The sequence below is a fragment of the Hydractinia symbiolongicarpus genome, chromosome 9 (assembly GCF_029227915.1).
Source record: "Hydractinia symbiolongicarpus strain clone_291-10 chromosome 9, HSymV2.1, whole genome shotgun sequence".
Classification (NCBI taxonomy): domain Eukaryota; kingdom Metazoa; phylum Cnidaria; class Hydrozoa; order Anthoathecata; family Hydractiniidae; genus Hydractinia; species Hydractinia symbiolongicarpus.
In genome coordinates, this window is record NC_079883.1 from 24,029,379 (window position 1) to 24,048,014 (window position 18,636).

Genomic DNA, 18,636 nt, shown 5'->3' on the forward strand with positions numbered 1-18,636 from the left:
TGTTACTGCCAAAGTAAATGACACAATTTTACCTAACACGTATCTTAGCCCAACAAGGTTTTTAACGGCTAAACAATTGTACAAACTTATATAAAGAACCAATAAAGGAATAGAAAAACAAACTAAAAGCAACAGGGTGGGAACACGCACACTAAGAAAACACTGAAAAGGGGTAGTCACACTAACCACAACTAAATTTGTTCAGCCCATAAAGGGGTATGGCAAAATAGCTCACCAAAACACAAACTATAGCCTAAGTATGACCAGAAGAAATGCAATTAAATGGCACAGACATAAATAATATGATACAAAAATATCTGAAACTTTACAGTACGCAGCAACAAATACTTGATCAAAACCAAGAATAAACAAAATGTAATGACATCAAGCACACAACTAAATATGACAGAGAGCAGAAACCTTTATGCACATAAAAACTTAATACATTGGAAAACTAACATTAAAACAGATGCATGAAAAGACTTGTGTTTATGTTCTTCTTTTCTTCTGAAATTTTTCTTCTTATTATTGCAATAAAAAACACAAGCTTTAACATTTTTTAAAATACAGATTACCGTTTACTCGTCAAATGACACTGGTTGTAAGAATATTACCACTTAATATAGATATTATCATGTCATGAACAAGCGAAATCATTCTAGGCTCCATCTACAGTTGTCATCAACGGGCAATGATCAAAACCTTTGGTTGTTTATTATTTGGAGATATATTAGAGGATCACAGAGGAATAATAATTAGTCAACCAGATCATAGCAATTGAAGTTTTTTTTGCGGACCTAGATGGAAGCAAAAAATTGATTAAAATATTTTTTTCTTTAAAAGTTCGCCTTTTGTTACGTTTTTTAGAAACAATTTGTTTTCTGAAATTCAATTGATAAAACTGTATTCTCTTAGTCTTCATATATATTTTAGCTACTACTTTGTTGAAAAACGTATTTTGATTTGGCTGTCAAATTCTGTGTGTTTAAAATTTCTTAGCTTCATTACCAAGTTGTTCTGTGTCTCATGAAATAAGATTGCTTATTCATTATCTCGCAAGTTTCTGTTACTCCTGCATACTAACCTCGTTCCCAGGGCTCTTATTCGGCTATGACATTTCAACAGGAAGGCTGGCCTGCATACTTGACGGACAACAATGACAAATACCTTTTCATACACTGTTAAGCGCATTGTGATCTTCAACCTTTCGCAGTTTTTCTATGCGCTATAATTTCCTCTTGTGACGTCATTTTTACTACCACTGGCGTGAATAGAGGAAATAAAGTCGTTTTGCATGATGTTATTATTGAAATTACCTGACGATTTCATTGAATTAGAGAATTAGAGAACTCCCAGTGACTTTCACTTCCTCGAACTGGTAAAAGACCAAGATATTTGTTTTAGATAAAGAGTTATATACAACAGAAACTAACAACGTGCATGTTCCAGCTAAGAAAAGATTGTAGATAGACGGTTAGTCAGAATAAGTAGAGCACATTGTATATAAATAATTAGAGATGACATATTAGCGGTTATCGAAAAATATTGACCTAAGCAAGACGAGAAAAACATTTGACGTTTTTTGAAAAGCTCTCGACGAACGATTTCTTGTAGAAATTCAAGGGCAAACTAATCTATTTGGGGAATGAGTTAGTTCCCTGATCTGAAACGTAATACCATGTGGATTTAATAATTATGATCACCCCTGGTATTAATTACACTTCTATCTCAGATAACAAGATACATTATATTTGCTCACTAAATATTTTAATTATAACTACCGGATTAAGAAGATTACATTAACAAGCTTATTTATTGTTCTTGTTTAGTAAATAAAGGAACTCTCTCATTAGTGCTCGATTAATATGAAATTAACACTTGTGTGTGTGTTTTTTTGCTGACAACACTTTGTGTAAGAAAAACCAATTTAAACTTCGTAAGGTGGGTGTTTTTTGGTGTGGTCATATTGTTTTGCCTTGCTTTAGATTTTATCTTTTTTATATACAAGTATTTATATATACTAGATGATATAAAATAAATTATATCGGGTATAAGTCAAGGAAACACGTATTCAGGAGAAACATTCCAGATATACATCTTTGTGTACACACTTTATATGGTGGAGTACATCGAAGATATTAGAGGAATAGTGGATAGGAAATGTGGGAGTTTTTCAACTCCCTTTAATATCAACTTTTTATTTGACATAAGCAAGGGCAAGTATGTTGACTAAAAATTTTGTTGACTAAAAATGATTTTATTGTCATATGTTTAACAAAAGCATTTTGGGTTCGAGACTTAGCAAAAAAATAAAAGCATGCGAATCCAATGTTATAGTATCATATATGAATGTAGAACTAATTAGTAAAAATTTAAATGCTGAAAGACTTCTTACCATTTGCATGTTCTTACCTTCACTAAGAAGGGATGGGAAATAAAAGATATTCAACAGTTTTTTTAATTTCAAAAGCACCAACGTGGAGATGCATAAATTCGTGACCAAATTCATTCTTTTAGATCATATTGAAAAATGTTGTCTGCGCGAAGAATTGGACGAACTGAAGAACAGCAAACATTTCTACAAAATGTCACCCGTAAAAAATCGGGGAATTTCGGAATGTAAGTTTTATTGGGTAACGCTTTTGTTCTCTGTTTTTGAATACAAACATATAACACGGTTTTAATGCGCTCATAAGGATGGGTAATTACTGAAGGGAGAGAAGGATAAGAGTGGTGATGGTTCCTAGGTAAGTCGGTGCTTTTGAATTAGTGCAATAAAAATGTTGCTGACAACAGCATTTTCTATGACGTCATCATAAATTATGGACTTATGAAAACGAAAGTCCTTTTACGTAGCTAATTAATAAAATCTCAATAATTGTATATAATGAAAAAGTGATCTAAACTTAGGTTCGTGTCTTGAGATCGTAAGACATTCTTAATGAATTTGGTTGGTTGGAGCACTGACAAGCTGATATGTTAATAATAATCTGTTACGATGCTACCTAGTATACAGGACACTCTTTTGCCTATTCCGGAATCTTAATGGGATCACAGGCGTGTAAAAGCACTGTGATTGGTTGCCATTGTACCAACCGTCATTGTACCAACTAAATGAATCAAAATCAGTAGCCAACTGTATACGTATACAATTAATTTGACCGTCAAGATATAATGAAACACAGTATTTACTCATACATTATTTTCTAAGCACAGGCTGCCGCGTTTATTATTAAGGATTTTAAGGAAAGCAAGTTACTGATTAGAAAAGTAGGTATCGCTAAATTAAAAGAAAGAAAACTTAACACACATTTTTATCTCTATATTTTATTTCTCGGAAAAAGTCTGGGGACGGGATGGATCGTCACACTTGCGTGTACGATTTTACCATTAAACTCCATTTCTGCCCACCTCTGCCCACGTTTTCCAATCTGTCCTTTTCTCTTCTCACACCTCGTTGTTGGTATACACATAACAACTTTCCAGGATAGTCATGTAGTATATGTAACTGAATATACTGTTTGAAAAGAAGATTGGTAGCACTTCCTTACTATTGCAGTTACTTTTTCATACACATGGTGGAGGGAGATGGTGTCGTGAGCGGAGATGGTGTCGTGGAAGGAGATGGTGTCGTGGGCGGACATGGTGTCGTGGGCGGACATGGTGTCGTGGGCGGACATGGTGTCGTGGGCAGAGATGTTGTTGTGGGCGGAGATGGTGTCGTGAGCGCAGATGGTGTCGTGAGCGCAGATGGTGTCGTGACCGATGATGTCAGCTTGTAATCATAGGCTTTCAGATTCTATTCTCCATTCTGGCGCACTGTAAATGCAGTGTTGCCATTCAAAGACCCCCCCCAAAATGGAACCTACTTGTGTAGCAGACAAGCCAGTTACAGCAATACTATCAGTTAATGTAGCTACGGAGGAGAACAATGGCCAGTAGTTATGATGGAGTCCCCAAGAACGTTTGATTTTACCGTTGCCTATGTAACTGCAGACAAAGTCAGCACACTCAGAGAAATAGTGACATTTTTAAAAAAATACTGGTACTCCACTGGTATCCTCCTTTTGTCTTCGCCAATGTTAAATTCGTGCGGGGCAAATTATTCCTACCGAAGCAACAACTTCCGGATAACTGGAGGCAACAAAAAAAAAAGGAGAAAAATATATGCTGGCGTTTCATAAGTTTTGTTCTCTACTGTAAGTAATTAGTTTGTTCAGCCATGACATATGAAAAGAGATAACTCACGCACATGTACACTCTTTCTTTTATAAGAATATGTTTTATAAGAAAACCAGGCAGGATTTTAGGTATAAAACAATAGGTCATTGTTTAAAATAATGACCAGCCTGATTAGAATTTTGATATTCTTATAAAAAAACGCATAATACATAGCATCGTCACCATTTACATACCTACTTGGATAGTGCAGTTAAATCAACATTAAATCATAAAATAACATTTAACCGCTTTTTCTCAGATACATCGCATTTAAAGTGTGGATTGGGTACTGGATAGATTCAGTGTATTAGTGTGACGACACTTTATAAATAGAGTCATTATTAAATGTCAAGAAGACACCCTCGTCCCCAGGGTTTTTTGTCTCTTTGATATGAGAGAAGACGACGACAAAAATTCATAGTTTCTTGAAAAAAACTTGCGAAAGAGTAGAATTTTCTTAGAGTTCCGTGAATTTTATTTTAATTGTTTCGGCCTTAATGTTCCTTAGAGACTCTTTAAATTTCTTAATAATTCCAAAATGATAAAAATAAAATGTCATGAATAAATTGATAAAAAATTGAATTCTTAAACTATTCAGAAAATACCACATAAAAGATAACAATTATGTAGCGAAACACTATGTCGTTAATAATTTACGCTTTCTTCGACAACAAGAGTTGTAGCCATATAGTGGAAGAAGAAATGGTAAAAGAAAGAAAGTGAGAAATTTAGAGCAGAAATGGATCACGATAGCGAATACGGTAACAAACATAGGTATCGAAATGCGTATAACTACCGAAACAATTACGGTTACGAAACTTTCGGCACAAATTCGAATTTTCTTGGCACGAGTTGCGACAGTTTTTCTCGTTATGACAGTTCTTTCCCTTACGAAAGCGATACATGGACTGCAGAATCTCGGTTGGACGATAGAATAGAAAGCAACACTAACCAAAGGTAAAAGGAATTGATTTTACTCCACGCTTATTGAGTGCTTAGATGTACGTGCAAGTCAATTTTCTGTTTATCGGGGGTAAAGCCGTCAGGTATACAACCACAGAGGTCCGCAGACGTAAGGAATGTCAAGTTTGACTGTAAGCTCGTAAGCAAATATTGAGAAATGGTTTTGCTATTTTTGTAATTTGAATGGAAAAGTAGCTAAAAATAAAGCAATCTAGGATGATCTTAACAAATCTTAAATTCAAAATTTAAATGGGGAGCTCCCCAGAACCCATTTCACGTTTAAGTTTGACACGAGCATTTGACAAAACAGTGTGTCATGTGTCACTTATTTCATACCCATTGTGTTTAAGATGTTGACGTCTAAACTCTCGCAACACTAAATTTTTTTCAACTTGTTGCGCAAAAAATTATTGTCATTTAGCTCGTGCGAGCGTCGTTAAGAGGTAAAAAGATATGAGAAATAGGAAAAAACCCAAACACATTAAGTATCAAAGGAGTGACCTCAAAGTGTGACCAAATTAGTTCTATTAAGATATGTCTGCGTCAGAATAAAAATTCCGCCGTAAGGAAATCCCAGAAAAACAAAAGGGCGCGCTAAGGTAATTATCAGTACATATTATTCATATTTCATTCGTTATCTAATATCCGCCATGTTTTGCCAGGACAACGTTAACACGCAAACCGGATAGTTGTTGCTCCGGAGCGAAATCATTCCGGAACTGGTTATATTATTCGTTCAATTCCGTAGCTGTTAGCAGCAAAAAAAAATGGGCGTTGTTAAAACGTAACGGAACTATTTATTTCAATGTTTATTTGTAAGTTGATATCATCCAATGAGTTTTTTAGGATTTCCTAATATACCAAAACAAATGCGAGTGTTTACTCATTTCTAGATTCTCTCCAGAATAACTTTCCCTCACGGTTTCGAATTGGGATTGTGCCCCAACCTTCATTCTTCTTTTTTTCTCTAAGTCGACAATTTGGGTATAAACCAATCTTTCATGGGAATTTCTGATGACAATTTTTGTCTTTTTCTTTTCTTTTTTTATGTAAGGATGGTCATTTCTGACAAGGAAAACAAGAAAGAAGGTCTTTGGAAGAGCTAAACGTAGATTATAATCTGAAAAGCTACTGATAGCGTAATAAATTCCAACCTCAAAGCAAATCTGACACGAGAATTATTTTAACCTCCTATGGTGAAAGAACCAGAAAAAGGTTCCCAGGGCGCTCTGTGATAATGGACCATGAGCAGAGACCACATGGGGATGAGAATTGGAAAAACAGTGTTAAGGTGGTTTACCACCAAATAATGTCTAAATTTCAAGAATTGTCTTTTACCTGTTTTCTGATAGTAAATTCATTATAAAATACCGTGGCAAGTAGTGCTTATGACAAACTTCGGCTCTTATTGCGCAATCCGGCACTTTTCCAACCAACTGCAAATATAAGTACATAGCAACGCCCATAGCAACCATTTTAGACAGCTTTTTTGCCCCTTCGTCGATGTTTAATGGTAAGACAATATATGACAGTTCTGAATATTAAATGTGATGTTCCACAAACATTTAGAAAGCTGTCTTAACGACACACCCTCCGAAGTGAGCTCGTCAGAGTTTACTCGTCATAAACTGAAGACATAAGGTCTTAGGTATTTGGTGCTTTTTAGGTCGAAATAGTGCTGCCGTAAGCCTTTTGCCGATCCACAAGTCAAGAATGTCCATAAAGTAATCTTCAAACAAGTTTTTGACCGTTTAAGTTCGGAATCCACGCGAATCAGGAATTCTTAAGATCAAAGCACACATGCTTTACAATTTCTTCCGTGGATGCAGGCATTAGTATTACCTAGTGCTTAACTAAATCGAAGTTTTGTCTTTCAGTTATCTTGCGCAGTTTCTCCCTGTTTTTGCCCTTTTTTCGTCCAAGAAATACCGCATTAGTTGTCTGGGAGTCGAGTTAGCCTTACGAAAAGGCGTTTCACTCAATCACTACACGTGACCCTTGAGAAACATGCGCGGTCAAAAAGGCGCTTCAAATACCACATGTTGTTTAGTTATTTGGTTTAGCGTCGTCATATTTTGCTCTATTTTATCTAGCAACGGGTAACCATGGCATGGACTTAATTTTGTCGTACTGTCGCGTACTATGATATCCTCATTAAGTAACTTTGGAAAAGACAATCCTCTGCGATATAGGTTATTTGTTTAATAATTTTGCTGTTCGTATGAATATATGATAATGATAAGCTTCTGTTGTTAGGATTAGCGTTGTATCATAAAATTTTTAGCTATGTTCTGTAAGAATCATCCAATTATTTGCACAGAAATATATCCGTGTTGTTTTTTAAAAAAGCTATAATCTTTATATATATTTGTTGTTTAAAAGTTTCTTAAAACAAGGGGGGGGGGCGGGTTATAAAAATTGAAGTGCTTGGACAAATAAACGTTCAAGAATTTCTCTGACAAATGTTTTTTGAGTAATTTATAAACAACTTTAATGTTACAAAAGCGTGGGAAATTATTATAAGTCTATTCTAGATATGTTTTTGTAAGTTTTTATTCTCACTTTAACTCCCTGCCCCCCTGAATAAGTTTTTTTCACGCTCCCTATGCTCTATACTTGTTAATAATTGTCCCTGTAACTTTTAATAAGTTTTATTAAAAGTAAAAGAACTAAGCATGTTCTAAATTTATACAAGTGTCATTATTTTATTCCTTTGGCTATTACGACTTCAATAGCGGTACATTTACCCTCATTATCCTGAATCAACATACAGGATTTAAATGATAATCTGGTTATTTTGTGAGAACTATGTTGGATCAACAGAGAGTGCTTGATGTGAAAGAATAGGTATAAATTAGGTGTTTTTTATCGGACCTAAATATTAGCCAATCAGAAGTGAAGTTATTTTCATTGTAATTAGAGATCTTAGATTTATTAGGTTGGTTTCCTTATTCTGTTCATTGAGTGTTCCTAGGAAGCAGAGTCTTACGGTTTTCAAAACCTGTAAATAAAATGTGATTTATTATGAAAGTCAGGTAGACTTGATATCTATTAAGAAAAGAAGAAAAAATATTTATCTATTAAAAAATTCATATCAGCATGAACGTATTCTTATTAAAGACTAGTATTTCAACTTAAGAAAAAATGAGAGAAATCTATTTTTAACACGCGCATTACTTACAAATACGTGCGTGTTGTGGCTAGCTACGTCACGTAACGGCGCTAATTAAGCAGTGATATGATTTTCATGGCGTAATAAATACTTTCAAATTAATCAAACTTAATGACAAATAATTACATTCCTTTCATTTTATCTGAAGCTAGTAAATGACGTGACGACAAGCAAATTAATTTAGTTTCGTGTAATAAATGCACGAAATTTAAGCACCTTGGCTTAATTCTTAGTATCAAATCTTGGTTTTATTGGTCATTGTGTAGGGCTAACATTTTTTAAAAAATAGCAACCATTCTGTTTCACCACATCTTCGCCTCCTTCTTTAGTTTTATGGGCATGCTGATGCGTGAACCGTCAAATAGAAATCCAGTGAACAACATGAGACAGCGAAAACAAGGAACCACAGTACGCCATCCACTGGATTTGATCGATACAAACTTCCAACGATCACCTGTTGGGATTGGAGAAAGCGTGTCCAGCATAGCCGACATAGAGAAAGGTTATACGCGGAAATCTAGCTGGTTTGCTTTAAGACGTTCCGGTAAGTACCTTGTTATATATATATCTATCACTTGAAAGGACTTTTGTCTGATTGATTGTTAGATTTTTTTCCATTTTTGTTTTTATTGCTTGATTACTCTTCGATCCTAACACTAATCGCCCCAAGAAGATAAATATTTGCTTCTCTGTGTTTCCGTTATACGAAAGCAAAAACATAAAATGAAGTAACAACCACAAAAGTTAAAATTTTTAAATCACATCATTCTTAAAATATAAAAGTTCATCATACAATTAGGATTAATTCCCCCTGTGTTTTATAAATGTAATAAAGCAATGATGTAATCTAAGTGGTCTGGTAACTAATTAAAGAGCTCTTAGATCATAATCTAACTCAACTGGCTGCCAAGTTTAACAAACACTTACATTTGTGGTGCAAACCACATAATAAGAGTTTATCATATTCCGAAATGTTTGCAAGATTGGAAGTCATTATATAAAGGAAGGGAAAGATCTGTCAAGTCAGCCGTATAAAAAGCATAGCGTAACAAGATTCGTTTTGTAAAAGATATTGATATTCTGTTGTTTGTTGTTTGATACAAACATGACACTGGCTCGAGGCTGGAGTTTTCGTAAGTTTTCACACTATTTTTTTAAAATCAGTAATTAAGATTGGCAGGAAAATTTGCGGTAGAATATTTGAGAACTTTTTGATTGCAGCGGTTTTTGTTGATTTTGTGTTGCAGCTTTGTGGATAATTGAATAGGTGAATGATATTTTATTGGCATATTTATGTTGTTTTTGGTAATTTGAAAAATGGTGTTGTTGTTGTTGTTGTTGTCATCAGGCTTGTTGTTGTTGTTATTGTGTTGCATTTCTAATATTTCAGAATAAGCTCCTCAAAATGCCATATGACAATGAACTCATGGTCTTATTCTGGGATTTGGGGTTGAACATAGTTTTTCAGTCTAAGTTATTTATATTTATGTCCCGATCTTATTATTGTTCAATTTTTGTAGCTCATTTTCTAAACGCAAAGTTTTTATTATTTTTTATCAATATTTTTTTGACAAAAAGGTTTTTCAAGCTAAATGCAAATATAGCGTGTAGAGTGACTTCCTGCAGTTTTCAATATCGAGATTACAATTCATTGAATTAATTCCATTTTGCAAATCTTTATAAATGTTGATTTTGTATTAAAAAGTGTGATTGTTTTGTGAATTGTGATCACAATTAAGGATTAACTAACTCCATCTTGATTGTAATTTACCTGTGTGTTTATAAAAATTCTTTAAAAGCACATTCATGTTTCTCGTACTTGAAACCAAAACAAATGTGTGTTTATTATACATGAAGTCATAACAAACTTTGACGCCGTTGAAGGTTCAGACGTAGAACGTGTCATGAAATAAAAACATTTTTAGTATGACCAAATTGTTTTTCTTTGCGAAAGAAAATACATTTTAGCATACATGGAGGTCGTTAAAAAAACTCAGTAATCCTCGAATGTTTGATTGCATTTATTAGTGTCTTAGAAAATAAATGATGCAATGCAATTTTTATAAGAAACATTTCATAAAAACAACAAGGCTGTCAGAAATTTCTCCGAGATTCTATTCTTTATAGAAAAAAGCCCACACAAAAATTGAGAAATTCATCCTTCATGGCAAAAGTTCTCGCAGAATCAGTTGTTGTATTATTGTTGTAATATTGCGAATAAATAAAAATAAGATATATAATAAATAAAATGAATTGCTGAACATATGAAAAGAAAGAACATGGTTACAAAATATATAAATGATGTCACGGCTTACCCAAAATTATATAACTTAATTTGGTTCAAATAATCAAGTCAACAAAAATGTTTGAAAATCTGGTACGCATGCGCTAGGTCAGCTCCAACAAACAGTAATTGCTAAATGTTTGTTTTTTTGTCAAAAAGGAAAAAGCATCCCTTCCTATCCCAACTTACACAAAGCTAATTTCCCGAAGTATTCAAATATTAGTATGACATCATTCTGTGAATCTGCATTCCTGTTTTTTAGGTTCTATTGCCAGCTCGGTGGCTTCACGGAAATCCAGTACACGCAGTATACGCAGTACAACTACAATTACTTCAACCCGATCAACCGGTAGTTATATCCGAAGAAATACGGGTACGTTTGATGGAGGAAATTCCCGGCAACGTAAAAAAAGTACACAACGTCGCCCGTCAGCGTCAAGCCAAAAAGACAAAATCATTTCAGATTTTTATAAAGAACTTGAACAACTCCAAGAGATGAGTTCTTCGTCATCTTCTTCTGAGGATGAAGAAGAAGATGAAAACAAAAACAAAACAACAAAACAGAAGATAAAAAAGAAAAAAGTAGAAAAAGTAGAAGCCGATGACGAAGCAAATAAAAGACGTATCGAAGAATACGTTAAACAACATAGCGTTTACGATCATACAAAAAACGATAACATCGATGATGACGAAGGTTTTATTCCCGCAACACCGACACCTGATCGAAGTTACGAGAACAAATTACGCGAAAGTCAACCGGTAAAGAAAATAGAATCAACAAAACTTAACTTGCGAAACACAAATAGAATGGAACGAGGAGTGAAAACAGTTTTAAACCATAATAAATACACATGTCATTCTGATGTGACAGCAAAAAAACTAAATAACTTATTTTTCCACACCAGTAGGGGTAGCGTACCAAATAAATTCGATAATCTACCGAAAGCTAGAATTCGAAGGACGCAAAGCGTTCCGTCGAAACCTCGTAATTACAACGCCGTAACTAGTAACATTAAACATTACCAAAAAGACTGTTACCATAAAGTTTCGACCAAAGAAAGTCCAGAAGACTTTGAAAAAGCAATAAGCGAATCTTCTTGTTCAACAGACTCTGCCCATGGTTCAACGAGGAGTATATCTTCGATGTCATCTTGTTCGACACAAGCCAGAGGTTACCCCCTCCACCTCCCAACTGTACCTCATATATCATCACGAACTAATTCCACTGGAAGACCCAAAAATAAGTCGTTACCAGTCTCCTTGAATTATGTTAGAAGGACGTCACTATGTTTTAGGGGGGTCATGTGTCAAGTATATCACAATGCATCACGGGTAAATAAAGCCCTGACACATGCTGGCTGTATTGGACTTGCTGTCCCAGGACCTTCAGCTCATAAATGTCAACATTGAACTTTGATAAGCAAGGTGATAAATTATGACATCATCTTTCAGTTCTGTAAATTATACATGTAAGAAATAAAATTGAGTTTTTCTTAATAAAACATTGACCGTATAAACCCCAAATGTCATTCCCAGAGATTTTTTTTGCTTTTCTGGTTTTGGCTTTTAGCCAGTATAAACAATCCAGGTTACCAATTTTGTCGTAGTACTTCTTACTTTCAAAGACAGAAAAATTGGTGGTAATTTTAGCCAGCAGAAATTGTAGCTCTCTTTCACGAAAAATACCCTAGTATCGTTGAGCGTCTATGGCCAATATATGGCCAGATTATGCAAACGCGTCATACGTAACACGTTAAGTTATGCAACGAACAATGGCGGAACTTTAGCGGCCAGATATTTTACATTCCTGCAACAGAAAAAGTAAAAATATTGTCGCTACTAAAACATGCAAAATATCTTAAAAGTTTTTAAAAAAATATTGTGCTGTTTTATCAGCATGCTACGAAAATACTTAACAGCCTAAAATAGCCAGTCAGGTACTTCCTGAATAGAAATATTTGTTTGCCAAACTGATAATTCAAAAGTTCGTTAAAAAAGTTTTTTCTTTTAATATTGCATTAAATTGGCTAGTTTACTGCGGCTGGTAAAAGCATGAAACTTATAGTGTTTGACTTCTTTAAGAACCAATCGACAATTTCTCTCCCATTGTTGAACAAACTGGACATTGGCAACCGTTGATAATAATGAAATCAGCGACATTAACACATCAGTATCGGCAGAATTTCCAACAACCTTTGCTAATTGAATTTATTTCACCAACATCAATGACATGCATTATAATTATCGTATTTGCTTCTTCGTGACCATTCCTATCTAATTTTTCATATCCCAGGAATGTTTGATCTTGTAATTCTTTTGTACAATACTCGGTTAAAGCATTCGATAAAAACTGACCAAGAATAATAATAAGTTCTTGATTCGCATTGAAATGTGCCAAAAACTTCTTTATAGTCATACCTTCAAGGCTGGTTGATAAAGTTGGCCACACAAGACCCTGGGTACGAAGTTGAAGATACCGATAGACCATTAATTTTGTTGACGTAGCCCAATTGAATTGAAACTTTCTCCAGGATTACACTCAAGCAAAATGAATCAAAATTTGCGATCTCGATAATTCTCAGGCCTCTGGTGCGGGCTTAAGGACAAGAATAAGTAAAAATGATCCTGGTCTGTAAATTACACACCTGTCACGTAAAAAGCTTGAAATATTGCACACATTTTTGTAAATTGAAGAGAAAGTTAAGGTCGACGCGTTAAAGTTGTAAAACGAAGTAAAAGTGGAGTTACAGCGATTTTTCTTATTTATGACCTCGTTTTCGTCTGATCTATATTTTATATACATAAGGTTTAAAAAATTGGTAAGTTTTTTTTTTCGAAAGATTATGACATAAACTGTCTTAAAACGTTTGATGCATCTAATGCGATGATTCCACGGGATTACAAATCTCCCCATACTATTGTAAACACAGTTATCTCTTGCCGCGTGGTAGCCCCCTTGTGCCCACCATTTTGTTTTTTCTAAAGGAGGGAATTCCCAGGAAATCTGCAGGTGGTTGTTGTTGTGATAACACGCATTGTCTTGTGAAGATTTTGTGAACATTGCCTGAAAAAAACAGCTGATTAATATTCTATGCTCGTCCCTATACAATCCCATATTACCTTTACGCGATTGTTATAAATTCGCGTTAATTTTGCGCCTCATTAATTTCCTGGAATAAGACAGTCAAATTTTCAATAATACCTAAAAATAGAAGACGGGAACATAAAAAAAAAAGCCAATAACAGGAAAGACATGTTAAACAACTCCCTTGTGTCGTTCCTAACTGGCGCAGACATTCGGAAAACAAAATTAAAATGCAATTTAGGCTGATATTTCAGGTAAAAATCGGGAAAATTCAGTAAGGGGCCGCAATGTATTAAAAACTTGCTTTAATAACAGTGCATAAAAAAGTTTATCTTATTAACAATCTTTATAATAGGCACAGTACATTGTATTTCGGTTTTGGCAAAACTTACTTGATATCTCTTTGTAAAGTGTATCATTGCACCGCACCCTTATCGAAAACGTAAACATGCGCGTAACTTTGAAACATCGAGCTTATTTAATGTAGTTAAATTCACCGGTCATTTTTTAAAAAAATTGAGATCTTTAAGAGTTAAAGTTGCATTAAAGTTGCTCACTCTAGTAAGTTCATTTTATATTTTGCGAATTCTAACAGTACTGTTCTTAATTCACACTTTTTCTAGTACTTCTGCGACGTCGAACCGGTGTGTACACCCTTGGTGTTACTACCATCGATTTTGAAATCCGTTCACTTTTTGCTACAAGAGGTTGCTTCGGAGAACTTCTTACTGGTGATTGTTTCGTTCTGTGCGGACTTTCAGTAACACTTTTACGTTTTGGTGGTTTCTTGAAATCACGCAATGTTTCCAGCAAGACAACGTTAGTTTCATTTAGGTTTAACTTCTTTTGCATGGACAAAACTTCTTGGTAGTCGTGATATTTCTTTACCAGAGCTTCAGTTTCCTACAAATAAAATAATAGCAAAACGTCGTTCCTGCATCCCCTTTTAATTTAAAAGATGCAATTCATGGGAATAAAGAATAAAACACTAACATACAAATACTCAACGAGACGATAGAATGTCCCTCCAACCACCGTTTGTCTTTTTCATTTAAACTTAATAAATTGTGATTGTAATATCAAACCTTGAATAATTGAATTCTTTCTTGCTTTGATGGAAAAGAAACTAAAATATTGAAAAAATTTGCTATTATTACAGGAATTCACGAATTACTTTTTTAAACAACTCAAAAATGAAGGAACAGAATTACGACGAAAGTTAAAAAATTACTTTTTTCCAACAAATAAATAACATGTTTTGCAAGCAATTAAAAAGGATCAAAAAAGGAAATAAAAGTTTAGGCATATGTTTTTACTGGATTTTCAAATATTCTAGTATGGCACCTTTATTACTCCACAAACCAAGATTTATACTGCGTAAAGCATCGAGACCTCAAGAAAAACATAGAAGAATTTTTCTTTAATTTTGGGCTAAATTTCTTATATGCTTTGATAATAAAGATATAATTTATTCCGACTTATCATAAATTATCTATGGTTAAAAATGGCTTTGTTTGTTTGTTTTAGAATTAAAACTTTTTATATAGTTTGGTATAACTAAGATTTTTATCCAGTCAAGGTACACTATTTTGGACAGCTAATATTTGTTAGAATTGCAATCTAGAAAAACATTGTGTACTTTTTGGTTTAATATACAGTATAAATAATCTGCAAATTTTAAGATTACTTGTGCCAGAACATAGAAGCAGAAATATAAAATACAACTAACTTAAAAAATAGTACAAAGATTAACCCTAAGTTGAAGATAAGAAGTATGTAACTTTAATTGCATTGATGAAATTATGAAAAAAAGTGGAAAAAAAAATATAATTTCTTTTATATAATAATTTCACTTCTTTATTAACAATTAGTAATAGGCCTTATTTCTGCGTTGTAAGGTGGGTCTTATTGTTAACGAGTGCCTGTTTATTTAGTATTATTCACACCAATAAGTTATTTCTACATGGAAAATTGAAATGACATAATGATTGTCAGAGGAAATATTGATTGTCCATATTTCTCACAAAGACAGTTTGTGGGTATTACTACTTACCATCTCTCAGAATAATTGAAGGCTGTTCTTGAGGTTTAGCCTAACAGGAAATAAAACAGAAGCATGTTACCATTTAGGTTACATTGTGATATAAATTTACTGCAAATTTTATTATATAGTTTTGAGATTCCACAAAGAAGTTATATTTATTTTTATCAACACTAGGTATATCAGAGAGTTGGGGCAATGGTGGATAAATTCATATCTCCACCATGAACAAACAAAGAACAGAGAAACTTCATATTTGTTAGCTCTTTGACAACCTAGAACAAAATTGCTTGTTCATGACATGATAAATATTCAAATTATTCAAAAACTTTGTATTATATCTCAAGTATATATAAGCACAAATTTTGTAAAAAGAAAGTTGTATTTTATTAATTTGATTTAGAAAAACTTTTTTGTCATGGGAGGTCAGTATTAGTTACACAAATACTTCCTTTAGAATAAGGAAAAAACCTCTATTTTCGCATTCTACAGATCTCTTTGTGATAAACAAAAACATCTATCTCAATTTCACCCTTTTTTCCAGACTTTTTTTTCACTACAAATATCATTGTGAGGCCTAAAGTGAACAAAATGCCTCTGTACAGCTACAATCTCTTACCTAAATACATAATTAGGTGAGAGATTGAAGCTACAGACTTAGCTACAACTTCTCGTTGAGAGATAAAGTACTAGCAAATTTGTTTTTAGTGTAAAAACCCTAAATGTAAAAATAAGAGTTTTCGTTGGGTCTTGCCTGCAGCGCTTTAAAAAGTTTAAAAAGGGTATTTGCGGATATAGGTCTAACCTGGTCTCCTGCCCAATCGGGCAGTGCCCTAAGGCCGCCATCAAAAATATGTTCTGTACGTGTCCTATGACCGTCTCACTTTGGGTAATAACAACCTGAATCGGTAAGTCGGAAAAAAAAACAGAACAAAATTTTTCGCAAGATGTTTAAAAAGAAAAGAAAAGAATTTTAGCAAGAACTAATTTTCGCAAAATTGACAAAAACTCGCAAAAATTAATTCCTGTAAAAAAATTATTTCGTTTAGGGTACTCCTGTGGCTACTGACAGTTTACCAGGAGGGCGGCGAGAAAGGGTCTGCAAACAATATGGAGTTAGCGCTATACTGTTTTGTGGCCCTGGGAACGAATTTACTTGTTCCAATCTGAAAATCCTGGGAAAAATACCCCAGACCGACTGACTCATTTTTGCAGGGTCTTCAGGACGCGAACATAACATATTTTTGGATGGTGGCCTAAGATTGGGGAGAACAAGGCTACCAGACAGAAGGACCTGAGAAAGATAGCTAGCTATATACTTAGGTGGGCATAAAAAATGTAGCTATGCATATACTGAATAAACAGAAAGAAGGGGTGAACATTACACGTAAAAGTTTACCAAAAATGCATTGAGATGAAAAATGATTAAATCGAGCTAAGCAGTCATGCTAGCTAAATAACCAAAAAAATACTTACTGTATTTCCCGAGTCAAGTAAATCCCCCATAATTTATTATCAATCTTGTTGGATTGTATCAACAAGGTTGTTTTTTAACCTGTGTGCGATTTTGCTTGATTTCAGGGTTGTGTTGTGAGATCAGATTGTTTACATTTTATGATGTCAATGCGCCATCTTACTTTGTATTTCCGCGCATTAATACATCTATTTTCCAGATGACAGGCCCTGCGTATATTACTTTTCACCCTATATATAGTGTACAACTCAGTTTTGTTGTGAGCTCAGTCTTCTTCTTGACTTTGTTATATCTGGAGGTATGTTCAGGCCTCGGTATAATTTTTTATTAACTGATGCGCTTTTTAAAAATCTAAAAGGGACATTTTTTCGAGGTGGTGGCAACGTTAATGATATTTTTTTTAACAAGAAGAGTTACTACAAGTAAAGTGACATTTGGAGCCGAAGTGAAATGCCGTTCAACACGAGAGGTTTTACAACCATCTTTTACAACACCGACCATATGCTAACTGTACACACCTAATAGCATTCATTTCGCCTAATGTTTTTTAGGTGTGTCTACGACGGAAGTGAATTTTAGACCAAAGTTAGTTTCAATGCGCGGAAACAGTCAAAGCTTTTCAACAGGGACGAACCGAAGCTTAAAATGGGTCAAAAGGTTGAAGCATCATATCTTAGAAAGCAACCTCCTCTGGTCAAAATATAATATAATATAAGTAGTCTAAAAATTCTTGAGAAAAATTAATTGGTTCTTAAGTTTATAGTTTTACCAATGCATTTTGGGTAGATAGATAGATAGATGTGCATATTTTACATGGCTAGCCTCACAAATATCGAGGGATATACCCTGACTATTATTTCCAGGAGGGGCCATGATGGAGAGTGAACTTAATGATAACCTTAAATGATGACTATATCCTCGTCTCATGGATGTCAAAGTCGCTAGCGCTTACTTGATGGCTCGAACGTCGAAAAAGCAAGAACCCTGGGACAGGGTTGCAACGATGACCTTAAAATATTTTAAGAAAGAACGAAACTCTTGCCCGGGTAAATAGTAATTTGGGCGAATTCATTGATGCTTACCAATGGATTTGTGCAAAAAGTAAAGGATTACGACCGCGCCGCTGCGTAAAACACGTAGCGTGAAACTTGTAAATAAATTGCGAGGGTGCTATTGTTTAAATTTGAGACTCACTGATAGAAACTAAAGTAGGGTCCAGGTCGACTTTCTAATTAACGGACACGTAAGCTGCTTACACTCAAAGCAACAATTTCCGAATGTTCAGATGTGATTGATAGGCTTAAGTCACCCTCCTCCCCAGAGTTTTTTGTCTTTTTGATATGAGAGAAGACGACGAAAAATCTTTATATCAAGAAGTCTAAAAACCCTGGGGACG

General features: G+C 34.3%; 2 protein-coding genes across 4 annotated transcripts; one reads left to right on the forward strand and one right to left on the reverse strand.

Moving 5' to 3' along the window:
• The first annotated feature begins 1,883 nt into the window (after positions 1-1,883).
• On the forward strand, positions 1,884-12,169 carry LOC130657225 (uncharacterized). Of its 3 annotated transcripts, XM_057460200.1 has the most exons (4): positions 1,884-1,941; positions 2,518-2,619; positions 8,686-8,900; positions 10,903-12,169. In XM_057460200.1, exons 2-4 carry the CDS (start codon positions 2,531-2,533, stop codon positions 12,048-12,050), a joined length of 1,452 nt encoding a protein of 483 aa, XP_057316183.1. In that variant the 5' UTR covers positions 1,884-1,941; positions 2,518-2,530; the 3' UTR covers positions 12,051-12,169. The 3 variants fall into 3 exon arrangements, with proteins under 3 accessions (XP_057316183.1, XP_057316182.1, XP_057316184.1); XM_057460199.1 differs by lacking the exons at positions 1,884-1,941; positions 2,518-2,619 and adding an exon at positions 4,910-5,178; XM_057460201.1 differs by lacking the exons at positions 1,884-1,941; positions 2,518-2,619 and adding an exon at positions 7,841-8,031.
• Positions 12,170-14,225: 2,056 nt separating this feature from the next.
• On the reverse strand, positions 14,226-17,433 carry LOC130657426 (uncharacterized). The gene is made up of 4 exons (XM_057460409.1): positions 17,243-17,433; positions 15,779-15,818; positions 14,811-14,851; positions 14,226-14,628 (listed from the first exon to the last, which is right to left on the reverse strand). Exons 1-4 carry the CDS (start codon positions 17,270-17,272, stop codon positions 14,329-14,331), a joined length of 411 nt encoding a protein of 136 aa, XP_057316392.1. The 5' UTR covers positions 17,273-17,433; the 3' UTR covers positions 14,226-14,328.
• Between the last annotated feature and the right edge of the window lie 1,203 nt (positions 17,434-18,636).